General features: G+C 46.1%; 1 protein-coding gene across 1 annotated transcript; it reads right to left on the bottom strand.

Annotated features, from left to right (window-relative positions):
• Nucleotides 1-1,127: 1,127 nt before the first annotated feature.
• Nucleotides 1,128-17,337, bottom strand: tmem59 (transmembrane protein 59). The gene is made up of 8 exons (XM_021614100.2): nucleotides 17,087-17,337; nucleotides 16,515-16,620; nucleotides 15,540-15,634; nucleotides 15,047-15,199; nucleotides 14,720-14,795; nucleotides 7,564-7,690; nucleotides 7,211-7,328; nucleotides 1,128-2,344 (listed from the first exon to the last, which is right to left on the bottom strand). Exons 1-8 carry the CDS (start codon nucleotides 17,240-17,242, stop codon nucleotides 2,189-2,191), a joined length of 987 nt encoding a protein of 328 aa, XP_021469775.1. The 5' UTR covers nucleotides 17,243-17,337; the 3' UTR covers nucleotides 1,128-2,188.
• Between the last annotated feature and the right edge of the window lie 23 nt (nucleotides 17,338-17,360).

The following is a 17,360-nucleotide window of genomic DNA, read 5'->3' on the forward strand; positions in this document are numbered from 1 at the left end:
GGAGGAAGGAGAGGCCCAGACTAATGAGAGTGAAGAGAGAGGGAGGGAGGAGGAAGGAGAGGCCCAGACTAATGAGAGTGAAGAGACAGGGAGAGGGAGGGAGGAGGAAGGAGAGGCCCAGACTAATGAGAGTGAAGAGAGAGAGAAGGAGGGAGGAGGAAGGAGAGGCCCAGACTAATGAGAGTGGAGAGAGAGAGAGGGAGGGAGGGAGGAGGGAGAGGCCCAGACTAATGAGTGTGGAGAGGGAGGGAGGAGGAGGAGGGAGAGGCCCAGACTAATGAGTGTGAAGAGAGAGAGAGGGAGGAGGAAGGAGAGGCCCAGACTAATGAGAGTGAAGAGACAGAGAGAGGTCTTTACTGTTTTGAAACCTCTGTATGTGTAATGTTTACTGTTAATTTTTGTTGTTTTTCACTTTATATATTCACTTTGTATGTTGTCTATCTCACTTGCTTTGGCAATGTTAACACATGTTTCCCATGCCAATAAAGCCCTTGAATTGAATTGAGAGGGAGGGAGGAGGAGGAAGGAGAGGCCCAGACTAATGAGAGTGAAGAGACAGAGAGGGAGGAAGGAGAGGCCCAGACTAATGAGAGTGAAGAGACAGGGGGAGGGAGAGGCCCAGACGAATGAGTGTGAAGAGAGAGAGAGGGAGGGAGGAGGAGGAGGGAGGCCCAGACTAATGAGAGTGAAGAGAGAGAGAGGGAGGGAGGAGGAAGGAGAGGCCCAGACTAATGAGAGTGAAGAGACAGAGAGAGGGAGGGAGGGAGGAGGAAGGAGGCCCAGACTAATGAGAGTGAAGAGAGAGGGAGGGAGGGAGGAGGAGGAAGGAGAGGCCCAGACTAATGAGAGTGAAGAGACAGAGAGAGGGAGGGAGGAGGAGGAAGAAGGAGAGGCCCAGACTAATGAGAGTGAAGAGACAGAGAGGGAGGGAGGAGGACAGGGAAATCATTTGTGGGTGACGCAGGCACTTCTTGGATACTTACACCCCTTCCTTCCAAAGTTCTCTTTTTGCCATGTTGCTGTGATTTAGAGGATTTAGGACAGACCTAAACGGTCAATATGGTAAACATAACTACAAGTTAAAGAATACGAAGTATCACGCTGTCAAAATAACATCTAGACAAACAGCCGCTTCAATCTTGTTTATTTCAAAACCATTCCTCATCAGGAGAAAAGTAAAGTTACAACTACCCACAGCGCTGTCATGTCTAAAGCAAATCTGAAGTCACGTTTATCAGCGTTAAATTGTATCATATTTGAAAACAAAATCTCTGTTGTGACAAAGAGCTGCTTATAAAACAGAAAACCTCCACCCAACCACTACAGATTAAACACAACCACAACAAGAGAAAGGGATAGATACAGCGGTAGTGGTAGATGCACATAGCCCGTTACTGACCCGTGTCATTTCACCAAAATGTATTTAGGGTTTCTACATTCCAAATGAAAATCGGCACATAAAACTTGTGCTACATCCCCCAATGGCTCCCCATTTCCTTTATAGTGCAGTATTCTTTGACAACACTATCTAGGGAATAGGGGGCCATTGGGGACTCATGAAGAGAATTCAAACACAATAATTATTATTCAATAACACATCAAATGAGGGTCTGGAATACACACACCAACAAAGAAAGTCTTAAAAAGAAGCTGATGTAACTGCGCTGCCATCGTCGTGATAGTGCATCACTCTATGCCAATTCACAGAACAACAACAAACACCCCCCAATTCTTATGCCAATCTCTAGAGTTTGAGAGAGGGACAAGACAACAGCCAATACAAAAACTAATGTGCTGGAAGCAGTTTTAGACTAAAACGGGTTCTAAACAGGGTGAAAAAGTAAGACTGACTTGGGCTTTCTGAACAAAAAAAAAACAAGGGCCAGCTTCAGTTTGCAGACCCAGATTAAACCTAGTCCTGGACTGAAAAACACCTAATTTAGCATGCTTTTTCATAAATCTTCTTAGATTTCCTTCCTCAACCTGCACAATCATGTTTCAATTCACTAGTCCGGACCCAGATTAATCGAGGTCTTGAAAATCTCCATAAAAAGGCCTTTTACTCTTAATCATCATCTCCCCCCTGTTGGTTTGTAGCCTGGGTAAAGGTCGGGTTGTGTCCTTGCCAGTGGCAAGAAGCGGAAAGATAGCACAAACCGACTGGTGCCCAGGCTAGCTGGTTTGATGTTTAGATGTTGGACTGGTCCAGGTTAACTTTGGAAGGGAGGGGTCCAGCCTCCTCCTCCTGCCCAGAGGTGGTGATGATGACCAGAGAGGATGCTGGGTAAGGGGTCAGCAGTTTCTGGTCCTTGGCGTACTCCATGTCTCCATAGATACTCAGTTTCTACAAAGACAAAAGACGTAAAAGTTTGATTTTCAATATTGATAGGGAGATTTTAGTTCTGTCTTGATTGCTATCGTGTGTTAATAAACCACTGTTAAGTACCCTTTCACTAAAACCAGTCAGTTGAACCAACAGGACCCTGAACAGCGTCTACCCTCAAGCCATAAGACTGATAAATACACTGCTCAAAAAAATAAAGGGAACACTAAAATAACACATCCTAGATCTGAATGAATGAAATATTCTTATTAAATACTTTTTTCTTCACATAGTTGAATGTGCTGAACAAAAAATCACGCAAAAATTATCAATGGAAATCAAATGTATCAACCCATGGAGGTCTGGATTTGGGGTCACACTCAAAATTAAAGTGGAAAACCACACTACAGGCTGATCCAACTTTGATGTAATGTCCTTAAAACATAAAGGGAACCTCTTGTGGCTGGAGTGTGTCAGCAGTTCCTGCAAGAGGAAGGCATTGATGCTATGGACTGGCCCGCCCGTTCCCCAGACCTGAATCCAATTGAGCACATCTGGGACATCACGTCTCGCTCCATCCACCAACGCCACGTTGCACCACAGACTGTCCAGGAGTTGGCGGATGCTTTAGTCCAGGTCTGGGAGGAGATCTCTCAGGAGACCATCCGCCACCTCATCAGGAGCATGCCCAGGCGTTGTAGGGAGGTCATACAGGCACGTGGAGGCCACACACACTACTGAGCCTCATTTTGACTTGTTTTAAGGACATTACATCAAAGTTGGATCAGCCTGTAGTGTGGTTTTCCACTTTAATAATGTATTGCATTAGGAGGAACCCAGGGCCAACCGCACCAGCATATGGTCTCACAAGGGGTCTGAGGATCTCATCTCGGTACCTAATGGCAGTCAGGCTACCTCTGGAGGCCCCCCAAAGAAATGCCACCCCACACCATGACTGACCCACGGCCAAACCGGTCATGCTGGAGGATGTTGTAGGCAGCAGAACGTTCTCCACGGCGTCTCCAGACTCTGTCACGTCTGTCACATGTGCTCAGTGTGAACCTGCTTTCATCTGTGAAGAGCACAGGGCGCCAGTGGCAAATTTGCCAATCTTGGTGTTCTCTGGCAAATGCCAAACGTCCTGCACGGTGTTGGGCTGTAAGCATAACCCCCACCTGTGGACGTCGGGCCCTCATGCCACCCTCATGGAGTCTGTTTCTGACCGTTTGAGCAGACACATGCACAATTGTTGCCTGCTGGAGGTCATTTTGCAGGGCTCTGGCAGTGCTCCTCCTTGCACAAAGGCGGAGGTAGCGGTCCTGCTGCTGGATTGTTGCCCTCCTACAGCCTCCTCCACGTCTCCTGATGTACTGGCCTGTCTCCTGGTAGCGCCTCCATGCTCTGGACACTACGCTGACAGACACAGCAAACCTTCTTGCCACAGCTCACATTGATGTGCCATCCTGGATGAGCTGCACTACCTGAGCCACTTGTGTGGGTTGTAGACTCCGTCTCATGCGACCACTAGAGTGAAAGCACCGCCAGCATTCAAAAGTGACCAAAACATCAGCCAGGAAGCATAGGAACTGAGAAGTGATCTGTGGTCACCACCTGCAGAACCACTCCTTTATTGGGGGGTGTCTTGCTAATTGCCTATAATTTCCACCTGTTGTCTATTCCATTTGCACAACAGCATGTGAAATGTATTGTCAATCAGTGTTGCTTCCTAAGTGGACAGTTTGACTTGGAGTTACATTGTGTTGTTTAAGTGTTCCCTTTATTTTTTTGAGCAGTGTAGTTAACCAAGTAGCTACCTGGACTAAGGCTATTGCGGTGACTATATTACCCGCCACACTGGCGGTCACGAGTCATGGAGGCAGTCGAATGCCATGTGACCGTGTAGTCAAGGTAACTAGGCTTCTTCCAAGCTCCGATGCTGCTGATGGTCCTTAGTAACCTACCAAACTGGCTAACCGCCTGGTACTCAGCACTCTATTGTCCCTCTAATCACTCTGACATCATTGCAAATATAATCCAACACTGCATGAGAGCCCATGAGCTATGCAATTGTGAGAAAACAAAGTTGATGCCCTCTTAAAGAGAGGATCCCATCAGCTTTCCATAGGCTAGGCCCACTATTATGATCAACTTTCCTAATATTTAGCAAGACAAAGGAGATGATCGTGGACTACAGGAAAAGGTGGACCGAACACGCCTCCAACCACATCGACCGGGCTGTAGTGGAGTCGGTCGAGAGTTTCAAGTTCCTTGGTGTCCACATCACCAACAAACTATCATCGTCCAAACACACCAAGAAAGTCGCGAAGAGTGCACGACAACGCCCGCCTCCCGCACCCCCCAGAAGACTGGAAAGATTTGACATGGGTCCCCAGATCCTCAAAAAGTTATATAGCTGCACCATCGAGAGCATCCTGACCCGACCGCAAGACGCTACAGAGGGCAATGCGTAAAGCTCAGTACATCACTGGGGCCAAGCTTCCTGTCATCCAGAACCCATATACTATATTGTCAAAGACTCCAGTCACCCAAGTCAGACTGTTCTCTCTGCTACCGCACGGCAAGCGGTACCGGAGCACCAAGTCTAGATCCAAAAGGCTCCTTAACAGCTTCTACCCCCCCAAGCCATAAGACTGCTGAACAATTAATCAAATGGCATCGCAAACTATTTACGTCGACCCCCTCCCCCCCCACTTTGTTTTTACACTGCTGCTACTCACCATTTATTATCTATGCATAGTCACTTTACCCCCTACCTACATGTACACATTACCTTAACTAACCTGTACCCCCTGTATATACATACCCCCATTGTTATCTTATTGTGTTACTTTTTTTCCCAACTTTATTTTATTAAATATTTTCTTAAACCTGCATTGTTGGTTAAAGGGCTTGTAACTAAGCATTTCACGGTAACGTCGACAACTGTGGTATTCGGCGCATGTGACAAATACAGTTTGATGAATCACATTGCGTCGCTTCACAAAAGCAGTATTATAGCCTACCTAGATGGCATGAAAATAAACCCCTGCAGAAGTGTCTTCCATTCGCTATTTAAGTGTATTTATCTCCAGCGTCTGTTTCCCGAGACAGGTGAAGGTCCAGGCTAAATCAAAACTTAATTTACATACAGTATATTATTTAGTATTTATAAAAAGACAAGATTAAAATCAAGAAGTCTGATATGGGTGACAATATTAGTCTATCACTTGTGAATGACGCCCAGCTTCTGTGCAGTAAAGGCAAGAAACAGTACATGCCTTTTTTTGGGGGGGGGGGGGGGGGGGGGGACTTTTTCCAAAATCATAGTCGCACACCTCATGTAGCCTAGCCAAGGCTTATCTATGTTGTGATACGGTTTGTATCACAACTAAAGTGGCCAAATAACTTTACAACCGGTGTAGAGCCTAACTGGCAAACATAGGCAGCGCGTTAGTGAAGACAACTTTCACCCCAATAATAAAGCATTATTACATGAATGACAGCAGGATAACACGGTTCTCAAATGCTAATTGATTGCATTTTGTAACATTCGCGATAATAGCCTACTGTGACATTGCTGCGCTTATAATGTGAAGAAACTAATGGTTTATCAACATTTTGCGTCCGCCTCACTGCTTCAATCATTATTATTTATTTTTAAAATGCTAGTGGTTGTATTCATTTGGGATCTATCGCATCCCACAACTGTTTGGAATATTTATTTATCGCACAGAAGGACAAGTTGACCAACAGAATAGGTACAGGCTGCTGTGTCGGGGGGATAGGAGACGGGTACAGGCTGCTGTGTCGGGGGGATAGGAGACGGGTACAGGCTGCAGTGTCGGGGGGATAGGAGACGGGTACAGGCTGCTGTGTCGGGGGGATAGGAGACGGGTACAGGCTGCTGTGTCGGGGGTGATAGGAGACGGGTACAGGCTGCAGTGTCGGGGGGATAGGAGACGGGTACAGGCTGCAGTGTCGGGGGGGGGGATAGGAGACGGGTACAGGCTGCAGTGTCGGGGGGGATAGGAGACGGGTACAGGCTGCAGTGTCGGGGGGGGATAGGAGACGGGTACAGGCTGCTGTGTCGGGGGGGGATAGGAGACGGGTACAGGCTGCTGTGTCGGGGGGATAGGAGACGGGTACAGGCTGCTGTGTCGGGGGGATAGGAGACGGGTACAGGCTGCTGTGTCGGGGGGATAGGAGACGGGTACAGGCTGCTGTGTCGGGGGGATAGGAGACGGGTACAGGCTGCTGTGTCGGGGGGATATGCCTTTAGATCTGGTTTAATTATAGTGTTTAAAGTAGCCTACATTGTTGTTTGGAATGACGTTGCCTAAAGTGAGTGAATTTTATAGCAGATGGTGTTAACTGTAGCATAACCTACATATGTATTTGAGTTATAGGATACACCGTGTCAGTTTGTCACTTCCACGATGTTTGAATAATAACAACATGTTCAACTACTGAAGAAAATGGCTCGAATCTAGGTTGCGCCTTTCAAAATTGAGAGAAAATTAACGAATGATATATATATAATAACTTCCCTTATTGACATATCAAACACCAAACCCTGGCGTGATCTGCTTGACAAGCGTTCCTGGAAGTCTCGCTATGTTGCGCCCCTGGGTTTAGAAACTATGGTACGGTAGGTACTGCATTGTGTAGCCTACAAAACACCTCTGCCAGCTGCCCCCCTGTGGCGATTCTAAATATTCAATCAAATCCTCCTGTGACAAATGAAGATCTGTACCCAGGTTAAGTGGGATTCGTGGGACCAGTGTCGTTGCTAGATCGTCCCTTTATTTATTTTCTTTGCATTTCTGCAAAGATTTATGGGATTTTAGAATATTCCTTCATCATTTTTGACCTAGAGGGAAGAGTTACCTCAGCTGGGACATATTGGTCAACAGCGGTCGCCACAGTAGCACAGCAGATCCAGATGAGAACCAGAATAGACAGGATCAGAGTGGTGGTCAGGATCCAGCCTGGGAGCCAGGGGTTCCTGGAGAGAGGAGAGAGAGGGATGTCAGATACACATCCATGAGTCATTCAAATCAGGAGCTCAGTGTTTTTCCATAAACAATTCCTTCTTGACATCTTAATCTTCAGTATATAAACCATGGACTCTATTTTAGCACCCTGAACTTTGCCTCCTGCTTCCTCAGCTGTACTGCCTGATTAACCTACCCATCTAAACCTAATAGTTTGTGTACAAGGCGTGTCCTTCTGTCACTGACCTGGAGAGACAGCTGAAGAGGTTGTAGTTGTCCTCGTTGATGCTGCGGTCCACATACATGTCCCTGTCCCTCTCCTGGACGAAACTACGCTGGTAGTCCTTGTACACCGGGCTACCAAGGCCAGGATCTGGAGCGGGAGAGATGGACATGTTTCCTTACCGATTGTGTGTTGTTTTTTTTTTGCATTACACAGTAAACATCGTGATTGTGTAACAGTTCATACGTAAATACTAAATGCACACAAAGCATTTAGTTTGTTTTTCCAGTTTGTCAATTTGATAAATATATATTTTTTTAATCAAATTTTAAAATCAGCAGAGTACACATATTTTGCAAATGTTATCGCAGGTGAAGTTTAATGCTTATGTTTCTAGCACCAACCGGGCAGCATACCTAACAATACACACAAATCCCCAAAATTAAAAAATATCAGAACAAGCCATGTCAGTCCAGAACACCACATGGCAAAAAGTATGTGGACACCTGCTCTGTCGAACACCTCATTGCAGAATCATGTGCATTAATATGGATTTGCCCCCCCCCACCGCTGCTATAACAGCATCCACTCTTCTGGGGAAGGTTTTCCACTAGATGTTGGAATATTGCTGCATATATACACCCCTTCAAATTAGTGGATTCGGCTACTTCAGCCACACCCGTTGTTGACAGGTGTATAAAATCGAGTACACAGCCATGCAATCTCCATAGACAAACATTGACCTTACTGAATAGCTCAGTGACATTCAATGTGGTACCGTCTTGGGTTGCCACCTTTCCAACAAGTCAGTTCGTTACATTTCTGCCCTGCAAGAGCTGTCCCCGGTCAACTGTAAGTGCTGTTATTGTGACATGGAAACGTCTAGGAGCAACAACGGCTCAGTCCCAAAGTGGTAGGCCACACAAGCTCACAGAACGGGAACGCCAAGTGCTAAAAATTGTCTGTCCTCGGTTGCAACACTCACTACCGAGTTTCAAACTGCCTCTGGCAGCACAATAACTGTTCGTCGGGAGTTTCATGGGTTTCCATGGCCGAACAGCTGCACACAAGCCTAAGATCGCCATGCGCAATGCCAAGCTTCGGCTGGAGTGGTGCCATTGGACACGCATTCTCTGGAGTGATGAATCACGCTTCACCATCTGGCAGTCCAACAGACAAGTATGGGTTTGGCGGATGCCAGGAGAACGTTACCTGCTCCAATGCATACTGCCAACATTAAGTTTGGTGGAGGAGGAATAATGGTCTTGGGCTGTTTTTCATGGTTTTGGCTCCTTAGTTCCAGTGAAGGAAAATCTTAACACTACAGCATACAATGACATTCTAATCTAGACCATTCTGTGCTTCCATCTTTGTGGCAACAGTTTGGGGAAGGCCCTTTCCTGTTTCAGCATGACAATGCCCCCATGCACAAAGCAAGGTCCATACAGAAATGGTTTATCGAGATCAGTGTGGAAGAACTTGACTGGCCTGCACAGAGCCCTGACCTCAACCCCATCGAACACCTTTGGGATTAATTGGATTGCCGACTGTGAGCCAGGCCTAATCACCCAACAGTCCCTGACCTCACTAAAGCTTGTGGCTGAATGGAAGCAGGTCCCCGCAGCAATGTTCCAACCTCTAGTGGAAAACCTACCCAGAAGAGTGGAGGCTGTTATAGCAGAAAAGGTGGGACCAACTCCATATTAATGCCCATGATTCTGGGATGAGATGTTCAACAAGTAGGCGTCCACCTAATTCGTTCATGATATAGATAATGATGTGTATATACAGTATATTAATATAAAATAGGTGTGTACAGCAGTAGCTATATAGGATGAACCTTGACTAGAATGCAGTATATACATATGAAGTGGGTAAAACAGTATGTAAACATTATTGAAGTGACTTGTGTCCAATGACTATGTATGTACATGTACACGGAGTGTACAACACATTAGGAACACCTGCTCTTTTCATAACATAGACTGACTTAGGTGAAAGCTACGATCCCTTATCGACGTCACTTGTTTCCTGTGTGTATCAAGAATGGTCCACCACACAAAGGACATCCAACAAACTTGATTCAACTGCGGGAAGCATTGGAATCAACATGGGCCAGCATAGACGCTTTCGACACCTTATATAGTGTCCATGCACCGATGAATTGAGGCTGTTCTTAAGGGAGTTCAACTATTAGGAAGGTGTCCTAATGGTTTTGTACACCCAGGGCTTATGTACATAGGGCAGCAGTCTCTAGGGTTCAGGGTAGAGTACCGGATGGTAGCCGGCTAGTGACTGTTAATATGTATTGTTCCAAGATGGCGTAGCAGTAGGACGTGTTGTCGTGTTCCTTGTATATATCGTTTGTTTTCGTTTCGTTTTCGTTTTTTTTCTTCACATATCTTTAAAACTTTTTGCTGAACCTCAACTTCTTCTAAATACTCTCCTGCAACCCGCCTCACCCAACGTAGCTTTTTTCCTAAAGTATTTATATTTACTTCGGATCTGGAACCCCTCAACTGAAGCTAGCCAACTAGCCAACTAACTACCAGCTTCAGCAAAACATTGCTAGCGGTCTTCAGCTAACCGGTCAGCTAACCGGTCATCAGCTAACCTTTAGCTCGGAAAGCTCTCGCCAGTTCGAACAACGCGACTCTAACCAGAGCATAACGGACCTATCTTTTATTTTATTTTTCACCTCCGGATTCCCATCGCAAACGGAACATTTTGAGCTCCTGGGCTACAATATCCAGACCCACGACCGGTCCATTGATGTCACCGCATGAAGAGGAATAAACAGACTCCCCCCATCGCGACGTCCCCAAAGGCTAACTCTCTAGCCCTTGCTATCTCCTTGCTTGCAAATTCGGCCTGCTAACTGCTAGCTTGTTTAGCCCGGTCCGCTAACTGCTACCGTGTTTAGCACCGTCTACTAACTGTTAGCTTGTTAGCACAGGCCTGCTAACCATCTGAATCGCCGCGTCCCAAACACTCACTGAACCCATATTTACTTTCTATCCCTTTTCGATTTTTAATTTGTTTATACCTTCCGGTAACCTGCCTCACCCAATGTGATACGGAACCGCTATTATCTTTACATTTTTAGAACACACTCAAGAACCTTCAGAAGCTAACCAGCTAACTGGCTACAAGCTATTTAGCCATTGTTAGTTTTCTAACCTGGATAACACTCGCCAGTCCAGCTTCCCTGCCCCATCCACCGCTGCCCCTTGGACACTGATCACTTGGCTACATAGCTGATGCAGGCTGGACTGTCCATTAATTCACGGTAATCCATTCTGCTTGTTTATGTTTTATCTGTCGGCCCCAGCCGCACTTAGGCTCTGTGTGTAGTTAATCCGACCCTCTCTGCCTAATCTATCGCCATTCTACCTGCTGTTGTTGTGCTAGCTGATTAGCTGTTGTTGTCTCACCTACTGTTTTAGCTAGCTCTCCAAATTCAACACCTGTGATTACTGTATGCCTTGCTGTATGTCTCTCTCAAATGTCAATATGCCTTGTATACTGTTGTGCAGGTTAGTTATCATTGTTTTAGTTTACAATGGAGCCCCTAGTTCCACTCTTTATACCCCTGATACCTCCTTTGTCCCACCCCCCACACATGCGGTGACCTCACCCATTACAACCAGCATGTCCAGAGATACAACCTCTCTCATCATCACCCAGTGCCTGGGCTTACCTCCGCTGTACCCGCACCCCACCATACCCCTGTTTGCGCATTATGCCCTGAATATATTCTACCATGCCCAGAAACCTGCTCCTCTTATTCTCTGTCCCCAACGCCCTAGGCGACCAGTTTTGATAGCCTTCAGCCGCACCCTCATACTACTCCTTCTCTGTTCCGCGGGTGATGTGGAGGTAAACCCAGGCCCTGCATGTCCCCAGGCACCCTCATTTGTTGACTTCTGTGATCGAAAAAGCCTTGGTTTCATGCATGTCAACATCAGAAGCCTCCTCCCTAAGTGTGTCTTACTCACTGCTCTAGCACACTCTGCTAACCCTGATGTCCTTGCCGTGTCTGAATCCTGGCTCAGGAAGGCCACCAAAAATTCTGAGATTTCCATACCCAACTATAACATCTTCCGTCAAGATAGAACTGCCAAAGGGGGAGGAGTTGCAGTCTACTGCAGAGATAGCCTGCAAAGTAATGTCATACTCTCCAGGTCCATACCCAAACAGTTCGAACTACTAATTTTGAAAATTACTCTCTCCAGAAATAAGTCTCTCACTGTTGCCGCCTGCTACCGACCCCCCTCAGCTCCCAGCTGTGCCCTGGACACCATTTGTGAATTGATCGCCCCCCATCTAGCTTCAGAGTTTGTTCTGTTAGGTGACCTAAACTGGGATATGCTTAACACCCCGGCAGTCCTACAATCTAAGCTAGATGCCCTCAATCTCACTCAAATCATCAAGGAACCCACCAGGTACAACCCTAACTCTGTAAACAAGGGCACCCTCATTGACGTCATCCTGACCAACTGGCCCTCCAAATACACCTCCGCTGTCTACAACCAGGATCTCAGCGATCACTGCCTCATTGCCTGTATCCGCTACGGAGCCGCAGTCAAACGACCACCCCTCATCACTGTCAAACGCTCCCTAAAACACTTCTGTGAGCAGGCCTTTCTAATCGACCTGGCCCGGGTATCCTGGAAGGACATTGACCTCATCCCGTCAGTTGAGGATGCCTGGTCTTTCTTTAAAAGTAACTTCCTCACCATTTTAGATAAGCATGCTCCGTTCAAAAAATGCAGAACTAAGAACAGATATAGCCCCTGGTTCACTCCAGACCTGACTGCCCTCGACCAGCACAAAAACATCCTGTGGCGGACTGCGCTAACATCGAATAGTCCCCGCGATATGCAACTGTTCAGGGAAGTCAGGAACCAATACACACAGTCAGTCAGGAAAGCTAAAGCCAACTTCTTCAGGCAGAAGTTTGCATCCTGTAGCTCCAACTCCAAAAAGTTCTGGGACACTGTGAAGTCCATGGAGAACAAGAGCACCTCCTCCCAGCTGCCCACTGCACTGAGACTAGGTAACATGGTCACCACCGATAAATCCATGATTATCGAAAACTTCAACAAGCATTTCTCAACGGCTGGCCATGCCTTCCGCCTGGCTACTCCAACCTCGGACAACAGCTCCCCCCCCCCCCCCGCAGCTACTCGCCCAAGCCTCTCCAGGTTCTCCTTTACCCAAATCCAGATAGCAGATGTCCTGAAAGAGCTGCAAAACCTGGACCCGTACAAATCAGCTGGGCTGGACAATCTGGACCCTCTATTCCTGAAACTATCCGCCGCCATTGTCGCAACCCCTATTACCAGCCTGTTCAACCTCTTTCATATCGTCTGAGATCCCCAAGGATTGGAAAGCTGCCGCAGTCATCCCCCTCTTCAAAGGGGGCGACACCCTGGACCCAAACTGTTACAGACCTATATCCATCCTGCCCTGCCTATCTAAGGTCTTCGAAAGCCAAGTCAACAAACAGGTCACTGACCATCTTGAATCCCACCGTACCTTCTCCGCTGTGCAATCTGGTTTCCGAGCCGGTCACGGGTGTACCTCAGCCACGCTCAAGGTACTAAACGATATCATAACCGCCATCGATAAAAGACAGTACTGTGCAGCCGTCTTCATAGACCTTGCCAAGGCTTTCGACTCTGTCAATCACCGTATTCTTATCGGCAGACTCAGTAGCCTCGGTTTTTCGGATGACTGCCTTGCCTGGTTTACCAATTACTTTGCAGACAGAGTTCAGTGTGTCAAATCGGAGGGCATGCTGTCCGGTCCTCTGGCAGTCTCTATGGGGGTGCCACAGGGTTCAATTCTCGGGCCGACTCTTTTCTCTGTATATATCAATGATGTTTCTCATGCTGCGGGCGATTCCCTGATCCACCTCTACGCAGACGACACCATTCTATATACTTCCGGCCCGTCCTTGGACACTGTGCTATCTAACCTTCAAACGAGCTTCAATGCCATACAGCACTCCTTCCGTGGCCTCCAACTGCTCTTAAACGCTAGTAAAACCAAATGCATGCTTTTCAACCGTTCGCTGCCTGCACCAGCACGCCTGACCAGCATCACCACCCTGGATGGTTCCGACCTTGAATATGTGGACATCTATAAGTACCTAGGTGTCTGGCTAGACTCTAAACTCTCCTTCCAGACCCATATCAAACATCTCCAATCGAAAATCAAATCAAGAGTCGGCTTTCTATTCCGCAACAAAGCCTCCTTCACTCACGCCGCCAAACTTACCCTAGTAAAACTGACTATCCTACCGATCCTCGACTTCGGCGACGTCATCTACAAAATTGCTTCCAACACTCTACTCAGCAAACTGGATGCAGTTTATCACAGTGCCATCCGTTTTGTCACTAAAGCACCTTATACCACCCACCACTGCGACTTGTATGCTCTAGTCGGCTGGCCCTCGCTACATATTCGTCGCCAGACCCACTGGCTCCAGGTCATCTACAAGTCCATGCTAGGTAAAGCTCCGCCTTATCTCAGTTCACTGGTTACGATGGCAACACCCATCCGTAGCACGCGCTCCAGCAGGTGTATCTCACTGATCATCCCTAAAGCCAACACCTCATTTGGCCGCCTTTCGTTCCAGTTCTCTGCTGCCTGTGACTGGAACGAATTGCAAAAATCGCTGAAGTTGGAGACTTTTATCTCCCTCACCAACTTCAAACATCTGCTATCCGAGCAGCTAACCGATCGCTGCAGCTGTACATAGTCTATTGGTAAATAGCCCACCCATTTTCACCTACCTCATCCCCATACTGTTTTTATTTATTTATTTTTATTTTTTCTGCTCTTTTGCACACCAATCTCTACCTGTACATAACCATCTGATCATTTATCACTCCAGTGTTAATCTGCATAATTGTAATTATTTGCCTACCTTCTCATGCCTTTTGCACACAATGTATATATAGACTCCCCTTTTTTCTACTGTGTTATTGACTTGTTAATTGTTTACTCCATGTGTAACTCTGTGTTGTCTGTTCACACTGCTATGCCTTATCTTGGCCAGGTCGCAGTTGCAAATGAGAACTTGTTCTCAACTAGCCTACCTGGTTAAATAAAGGTGAAATAAAAAAAAATAAAAAATAAATAAATAAAAAAATGATAAAGAGGACTTACATCTCTTCTGTGGTTCTCCCCTGACATCGTCTTTCTGGAGCTCAAACGCAGGAATAAACTGGATCTGTGGTTCAGTCTGTCAAAAAACAAAATGACATACTCAAGTTACCCAACAATTACTTTGATAAAAGGTCAATTGTTTGGTAACTTATGTTTATGACTTGCCTAGTTAAATAAAGGTTAAATACAAAATAAAAAAATAAGTTCCGTTAGTCAATTAGTGGCAATGTGCAACAGGAAGTGAAAAACAATCCTAAAGGAGTGCCAGTTTGGATGAATAGGGATGAAGTCGCTCCACACACACACACAAAAAAAAAAAAACACTACCTGGAAGATGACCAGCTTCCCGTCGTCAGCCTGGAGGTAGAAGGTCCAAGAGGAGGAGATTAAGCTGTGGGCCTGACTCATGACATCATCCCAGAACCCTCTCACCAGAGTCAAAGGGTACAGCAGGTGGATACGGGGCATCATGGCCAGCAACTGGAGGATGATAGTATTATGGGGTCAAGGGTCAAACACACATCCCTTGTTCATGGGGTCAGGTAGGAATCACATATCTGGGACCAGGAAATGTTTGTGCTTTTTTTTGACAAATGTTATGGTCAATGGTGCAAGACTTGGCTATATAGCACAAACAGATCTGGGACCAGGCTCCTCACACACACTTGGTTAACAACATTTCTATTCCAATAGGTTGTCTCCAGTTTATTTTCCTGCATATCACCCAGTTCACCAACAATATTTCTGTTGTCAATATCAGTCTTCAACAAAACAATGGCAGTCACTTGAGTGTGTTTGAGGGAGCGGTGTAGAACACTACCTGCTCTTGTCTTTGTTCAGCAAACGGTAGCTGACTCTGGCAGCCCAGGTTACAGGCATACTGCTCCTCTGACTGGCTGTACGCTTCATGACAAGCTGGGGAGAATCAGGAAGTTAAAAAAATAAAATAAAACGGGTTACAGACAGATCAGATAACACTTGTCTCGTGGAACCAGAAGACTGTCTAAATGGTGTAATTTTAACTAATTTGAGTGAAGAACTGTATAGGTGGTTTTCTATAATTTAGTCAGACATTGCAAGGACACATGATTGGGTATATCATGACGAATTCAAATCGATTGAGGCTGTTCTGGGGGTAAAAAGCAATTAAATTGTAGGAAAGGTGTTCCTAACGTTTGGTATACTCAATGTACGTTGTAACTTGTCACTATGTTGTTTTCTGAATCAAAATGGGGTAGTGGGCGTGGCCAATGGCACTGTCCTCTTGGCCCAGACACATTTTGGGGGGGGCAGAGAGAGAATTTTATAGTTTTAAAGCTAATTTCCTGCCATTCTAAACATTTTGTTATGGCTTATGCCGTGTTTAGGCTATCTGAGTAACTAAGATGATAACAAAATCAATGTGGGCCCCCATGCCATGCCATTTAAAAAAAAAAAAGGTTTAGATTCTTCGACAAGGACACCCTGATTATTATTGTATTGATGACATTACGAACACTGATTCTGTAGCAGCTAGAAAAGTCACTGACTTCGTACAAGCCTCTCAAGCTGATGTTTAGGGGACATTTGGTACTTTCTGATTAGAATATAAAGGGCCTGTTTCCAAGAGGCCCGTTAGACATTTTATTTGCCTCTGCCTTCTTTCTCCCTCCCTGAAATCTTGTAATAAAGCTTTTGGTTCAACTGTAAACTGCCTTTACAATAGTGTTATCTGTTTTCTGCACATGAGTCTATATACTTAGTACTGGTCATGTTGCTAGCTATCTGTTTTGAAGACATTGCATGAGAATCTTACTGGAGTCACACTCGACTTTAGTTTGGTTCAGATCCTCGCTGTCGCCCACGAACTGGCAAATGGAGAACAGGCGACAACCTCTCTGGCAGGCGTACAGTTCCTCCTCCTACAAACACAAACGAACACAGTCATGGACAAGACTGAACCAGTATTTTTGTGTTCTCTCTCTCTAACGCTCAGAAAGCTCCGATTCAAACTCCCATTTACCAGCTCCACAAGAGTTACGTCAAAAGTACGTTCATTTCGCTGAGCAACTACTGTAATCTACATTTTAAACGTTACTCCCGCCACGGTCGCTACGTACTTCTAAAAAATGTCGTACTAAAAATGTAACGTTAAGATACAAACAAACGAGGGGGGAAAAAAAAGCCCACTCGGCACCTCCAATCTGAATCACTCATTACAGCCATGCACAGGACAGAAGTCTACAACAGCCCAATACACTGTAGGTGCCACAGAGTCCTTTTTCGGTTGCTGAATGACAGTTTAGCTTATCCAGCTTTTTGGGGGGTTAGTAGACTTGCTTAGCTAGCAAAACGGCTAACGTTACTAGCTAGCTTGCAGTAACTCACCCGAGGATATGTGTGCAAACTGTAAGTCATTTGACATGTCTTATGGCAAGACGCAGTATTTCCCAAAACTCCATCAAAAACATCAGCAGTTGCCGAGGTGTATGCGAGCACGAAGCACAGACTCACGAACACACGAAAGGACTTCAATGCCCTCATTTTAGCCTGCTGCGAAAAATCCCAACAAACAACAAGCGAGTGCTCCTTCTTCTTCCTCGTTCGTGGAAATCTCGCGAGAATAAAATCATGATTCGGGATGTTTGGGTCGTGGATGTTA

This window comes from Oncorhynchus mykiss, chromosome 8 (genome assembly GCF_013265735.2).
Source record: "Oncorhynchus mykiss isolate Arlee chromosome 8, USDA_OmykA_1.1, whole genome shotgun sequence".
Taxonomy (NCBI): Eukaryota; Metazoa; Chordata; class Actinopteri; order Salmoniformes; family Salmonidae; genus Oncorhynchus; species Oncorhynchus mykiss.